Source organism: Choloepus didactylus, chromosome 1 (assembly GCF_015220235.1).
Source record: "Choloepus didactylus isolate mChoDid1 chromosome 1, mChoDid1.pri, whole genome shotgun sequence".
NCBI lineage: Eukaryota > Metazoa > Chordata > Mammalia > Pilosa > Megalonychidae > Choloepus > Choloepus didactylus.
Genome location: NC_051307.1, coordinates 1380429 through 1386428, shown reverse-complemented (window position 1 = coordinate 1386428; position 6000 = coordinate 1380429). Strand labels below are relative to the sequence as shown.

The window sequence follows — 6000 nt, the reverse complement described above, 5'->3', positions numbered from 1 at the left end:
TTAGTGTGTCTAGAGGTTCATCAATTTTATTGATCTTAAAGAACCAATTTTTGGCTTCATTGATTTTCTCTATTGTTTTCTGGGACCTGCGTAAAGGAGTGAGGGCAGGTGGGGGCTGGGGCTAAACCCACACCAGGCCCCGGAGCGGGGTGGGAGTTGATAGGGACCGAGATGTGTTAATACAGATCCTGAGTCTGAACAAGCTCAGGTTGTCCTTTGTGTGCTGTGAGTGTGTGTGATGGGGTGGTTCTGCAGGGAGCAGGCACCCCAGCTCACCTGGGGAAGGGAAGGCAGCCCCCCGTCATTTACGAGTCTAAAGTAGGCTCTGCCCTGACCAGGCTTCAAGGAAGGGAAGGGGCCGGGGCGCTGAGGGGCCCAGGTGTTTGGGGTGGGGGGCTGCCAGGCTGGCAGGAAATGGGGGGCGGCCGAGTCCCCTGGGTGTTAGTGACCCTGTGTGTTTCCTTTGGGGGGCGAGGCCCCTTGGAGCAGTCAGTTGGCCATGGACCTGGGCCCCGGCCTGAGACCCTCCCAGCACGTCCACGGGGTGCGCCGTGGCCACAGAGGAGGGTGCAGGGCCAAAGCCCGGGGCTCCCATGTGCTCCCTCACCCTCCCTTTAGACTCCCCGTTGCCCTCTTCGCCCGTCCCCAAGCACAATCTGGGTTCTTCAAGAGGGGGCCGCATGACCTCACGTACACCAGGGAGAGGCTCGGGAGAGGCCCCACGTGCACCCAGAGTCCTCTGCGGGGGACACAGGCCTGCGGCCCGAGGGTGGTGACAGGGACCCAGCAGCTGGAGGCCCGGCTCTTACGAGCAAAGAGAACGCAGAGCGCAGGACCGGCGGGAGCCCCGTCCTGGAACTCCCGTTTCCCACGGGAGGACCCTGTGGGGTGGGGGCTGCGTGCACACGTGTGATGTGCATGTGGTGTGTGCCCGGGTGGTTGTCTGTTTGTCCATGTGCGGTGTGTGTTTCTATGAGTACTGATTGCGTGTGGGTGCTGTGGGGCTGCATGCACACGTGCGCTGTGTGTGGCTGGTTGCACGCATGTCCTCCTGTGCTGTGTGTTTCTATGACTGTGTGTTATATGTGCACACACATCCATCTGGTGGGTTCATGTGTGTGGGGGACCTGTCTTGGGCTCACTGTCTGTTGGTCCATCTGTCTGTCAGTGCAGGGCTGTCCCCTCTTCCCTCTGACCTGCCCTCCAGGCCCACCGTCCTCTCATCCAGCACCTTAAAGACTCTGTGAAAGGGCATTGCCGTGTAAGGAAAGAGCCACCGACAACAAAAAGGACCCAAGTAAAGCTTTGCACTAAGAAACACACTGACATCAGATGTTATTGATTGCTCATCTCGTAGCCATAAAATTCATGATTTTCTGCTCTGGGTCATTTCACTGTTGCGGTTGCACCTACACGGGGCCAGCACGTTGGTGTCTTTTCCAACCAGGCTTGTACCTTCATCTTTACACAAGTGATGTGTGAGGACTGTGGAAAAAAGTAGAACAGACAGACCATGTACCTCCAAAAGCACCAAGTCCTGCTCCTGGACAAAGCAGGGGGGCTCGGTGCCGGGAGGAGCGGAGTGCGGGGGTCCTCCATGTGAGCTGTGCCACACTGTGGCCCCTGGGTCTGGTGAGGGGCAGGGGAGGCACAGGGGACCCGGGGAGGAGGGCAGGCAGCATGTGGGGATGCGGGCAGGTGGGGGCAGGGGGCAGGGTGAGATGGTGCAGGGGGGGCCTGGGGTCCGGGAGGGGTCGGCCTTGGAAGGCTTTGCAGCCCCTCAGGTGCTGTGAGGACCAGCAGGGTGGACACAGGGGCAGGAGGACAGCCAGACACACGCCCAGGTAGGGCAGGAGTGGGCAGGCCTGGAGGGGCGTGGATGGCAAAATGCCAGGACTGGGGGTAGGGGTGGGGCAGCGTTGGCACATCCAACCAGGGCTGGCCTCAGGGAGTGACCGGTCCCACACGTGGAGGGACGGGCAGGGGAGATTCGTAGGGAACCAAGAGTCCACGAGGTGTGGCCACCGCTCCATGGTCCAGCAGGAGGTGGTCTCCCTGGGAAGGGGCAGAGGGATGGAGGGAACGGCACAGAGCAGTGAGGGCTTGGAGGAAGCCAAGAGTCATGCCTCCCACACCCTTTTCCTGCACATGGAGGGGTGGGTCCTCGATGGCAGGCAGCTGTGGGGATCCACCTGCAGGAGGCAGTGTGGAGGGGCACAGGCCTAAGGTCGGTGGGGGGCGGAGGAGAAAGTGGCCGAGAAAATGGAAACGGGGGAGGGGGCAGCAATAACCAGCAGGAGGTCGGGGGCTGCCGCAGGAGCTGGGCCTCCAGGAGGGAGGGGGCGCTCCTAGGGGGCAGGAGCAGCTCCTGGGGGGAGGGGGCTGCCCGTCTCCCTGCCACTTCTGGGACCCAGCCAGGCGGCCTGACTGCTCCCCCTCCCTCAGGCGCAGGGACCACTGCGAGGAAAACAGCCCCCCTGGAACGCTGGCGGGAGAGGTGGGGCGCGCGGGGGTGACCACCGAGGCTTGGAGGGGCGGACGGTGGGCCCAACAGGAACAGGGGTTCCTGGCGGAGCTGCAGCCCCGGACCCGGGGGCCGGCCGGGGTGGGGACAGGCCCGCTTCCCCCGCCGCCGCCTGCGGTCCCCTGGCGGGAAAGATCTTTGTTCAGATCGCCCGTCTGCCGCCGTCCCCTCCGGACTCGGGGCCCCGGGACGCCTCCTCTTGCGGGGGCGGCAGCCGACACTGCCCGGGACCAAAGCGCGCCTGTGCGCCTTCCGCGCCCGCCCACGCCGCGCTGTACCCGGGGCTGCCCCGGCCTCCGCCCCGCGGTTGAGGCGCGGACCCGTCCGGGACCACCGGGTCCGGGCGCACGGGCCCACCTCGCGCTGGGGGCGGGGAAAGGTCCAGCCCGGCGGCCGCGCGAGGGCGCTACGGCGGGTCCCCGAGTCCCGGGACCGCCCCCGGCCCGCCCGGCCCGCCCCGGCCCCGCCCCGGCGCCCAGACTTGCCCACCCCGGCAGCAGCGGCCGGAGCTGCGGGCCGAGCGGAGGGCGCAGCATCCCGCGGCGAGACGAGAGGCCCGCGCCGAGCATGGCACCGAGGTGAGGGCCGCGCGGGGCGGCCGGGGACGTGCGGGAGGCCGGGGCGGGCCCGGGACGCGCGGCGCCCTGACCTGTGGCTTCTCGCGCGCAGGTGGCCCCGGCTGCGGCGGCGGCGGCGGCGCCCGCTGGAGGAGCTCGCGCTCCTGGTTCTGCTGCTTGGCGTCGGCGCGGCTTCTGCGGAGCCAGGTAGGACCCGAACCCCGCGTGCGACCCCAGCCCGGGCCTCGGCGGGCCGCGAAAGGTCGCCGCGGAGTGCCCCCTCGCTGCCCGCCGCCCTTGGGCGGGTCCCCGGCCGGTCCCCGGCTGCGATGGTGCCGGCGCTGTCGAGCTCGGAGCCCCGGAGGCGGCGACCCCGGCCCGGCCCACGCTCCCGCAAGTGGCCGCCGGGAGGTGTTCGAGCCCCGCAGTCCCGCCGGCCATTCATTCCTCGGCCGCGGGGACTTCGCGCCAACTCGGCGCGCGCGGGGTCGGGTGCGGGCCGGGCGGGGAGGAGTGCGAGGCCGCCGGCGTCCCGGAGTTTCGCGAAGTTGTGACCGGATCTCGGCGGTTGCGCGGGGAAGCTGGTGAGCTCGAGGCCAGGCTGCCGTCAGGGGCCAGCGGGGCCGTGGGCTGGGGCCGTGGTCCTGGTGGTGGCCGCTCCACGCGTGCTCCGAGGGCGCCGGGGACCGGCCGCTGGGCCTGAGTCGCCGTCACTTGGCGTCGCGCCGGCCTCTCGCTGCGCTCCCCGAGCGACCCAAGAGGGTCCTGGGAACGACCACCGGGCGGCCCCTGCGGGTCTCCGGGGAAGACGGGGAGAGCGGCCGTCAGCGTGGAGTTCCCAAACTTGGAGGCAAACTCCACAGATCTCCCCAGGCCTTTGTGCGTCGCCCTGCCCCTGCGCCCGCAGCGGTGTCGGGTTCCGCTTGGTCCCCTTTGATGAGCCGAGCGCGCCCCTCCCGAGAACAATGCCCCGAGCGCGCGGTGCGCCGGCCTGGCCCGGCCTCTCTTCTCGTGCCGGCCGTAAGCAGCAGGGGAGTGGGGCCCTTGCCAGGCTCGCTCTCTTGGGACCCCTTTTTAAACTTCCTTTGCCATCAGCTTCTGCCAAGCCTTTTCCAGCCACACCCTCTGGTCCCTCTTCTCCTCAGGCCCCAAGGGTTGTTCTCACAGGTGGAAGTAAACCAGCCCTCTTCTGGGTTGGAAGGAAAGCAGAAGTCAACTGTGAGCCCTCCTGGCTGGGCACACCTGCTGGCCACAGGTGGCCAGACAGAGAAAATGAATGGAGGGAAGTTGGTTGTTTCCAATCAGCTTGGTCACCAGGTTAAATGACAGCAGAGACCTTTTAAAGAACCTTATAAACAGCCCTTCAGAAAACCACCTCTGGTGGCCTGCTGGGCAGAGCCCTGTTACCTGGGGAGAGCTGAGCATCGCAACCTGCTGAACCTGAGAGATGCGTTAGGGGAGAGGCTTATCCTAACCGGCCACCTGAGGGCCACTTCGGAGTGCCCCGCTGACCGCCTCCACGTGGCCACTGGGTGCCCGGAGGGACAGGCCAGGGCGTCAGTCTTGCTGCACACGCCAAGATTTGTAAAATCAAAGCCTCTGTTATGGTCACGAGATACAGAGAAGTGCAGGCACAGGGAGCCCGGTCCCCAGCTTGAGGAGTCGTATGGTTAGGGAGAGAGGAGGTGAAGGCTGTTGGTTTCTATCCTGGGGGTAGAAAAATAACATGAAAAAGAGTCTGCCAGGGAGCTTTGGTGATGTGAAGTCCTGAAATCTAAGGATTAAGTGTGGCGTCCATGCGGGCTGCAGGGAGAGCTGTGAATAAGCAGTGCACATCGGCTCCGTCCTCGGTCCCAGGCCTGTGGCCGTGGGGAGGGGGTTTTGCCGCCGTCTCCAGCCCCCTGGGACGGGAAGGCCCCCTCCGTGGCGTCTGCGATGGAATGTGGCTTTCTCTATCACTGGAGATTAAGGCAGGAAGCGGGCTCAGTGTGGGCTTGAGTGCTCCCCCCACCCCTCCCCCAGGGAGCCCCCAGCCCCCCACCCCGGCTCCAGCTCCTGCCAGGAATTCCGGCTGAGTCACTGTTTCTCAGTCCCCTTGAAACGGACTTATAGTGGGAGAGTAATTTGGCCCCTCCTGGCATTGCTGGGAGAAGAGCTAATGCGTGTGAAACCCCGACGAACGGGGCCCAATAAACAGTGATTTGTCCTAGAAACCTGCAAAACCACCCTTAGGAAGCAAAGGCTTGAGGCCCAGTTTGCTAATTTGCACACTTTTCTAACCAAAAATGACGGCTTTTTCCCGGTCTCTGTGTCTGCTGCACTGGCAGAGGCATCCTTTGGCTTTTTAGTTTCGAGGTTCGGGGTTGGGGCCCGCACTGTGACTCTTGAGCAGCACTTTGTGCGTGTGTCGTCCCCCCCCTTAATCACACACCCGAGGATCTGGGGCGAGTGGCTCCCACTTTCAGAGCCCTCGAAAGAGCATCTGGGCCCACGAGGCCTCCCCGGGGGTCGGACCAATGGCGCCTGATCCAGGGGCCCAGATTCTCTTGGCCTCAGTTTCCCGGTCGTCATGCGGGAGGCTCGGGTCCATCCTGTGGATCTGTGACAGTGAGGTGGTCCCCCAGGGTGTTCCCTGATGGCTGCCGTCACCCATACCGGGGGCGGCTCCACTCTGCAGACCAGGCTCCCCAATAAATGTGGGAGGATGCCCTCTGGGTCCCCCAGTGCAGTGTGTCTGTGGATTTCCGGAATGGTCGGGGGTCCCTATCGTCTTCCTGCCTGACACTCCATGTGTCCCTCCTGCTGTTGTAACATGGGGGTGCCAGGACCCCCAGGTTCTCTTGTGGAACCTTCCCAAGGACCCCACAAGGTTGGAGCCCTCCCGGCACTGGGCTGGCTCAGCTCTCTCCTGTCCCATTT

The 6000-nt window shown here is 65.0% G+C and overlaps 1 protein-coding gene across 1 annotated transcript in view; it reads left to right on the top strand.

The window, feature by feature from the left end:
• Positions 1-2967: 2967 nt before the first annotated feature.
• COL18A1 (collagen type XVIII alpha 1 chain) overlaps positions 2968-6000 on the top strand; it is a 97781-nt gene continuing 94748 nt past the window's right edge. Inside the window, exons 1-2 of the mRNA XM_037830216.1 lie at positions 2968-3102; positions 3194-3288. Of these exons, the coding sequence (XP_037686144.1) occupies positions 3092-3102; positions 3194-3288 (106 nt within the window). The 5' untranslated portion in view covers positions 2968-3091. The remainder of the gene's footprint in view (positions 3103-3193; positions 3289-6000) is intronic.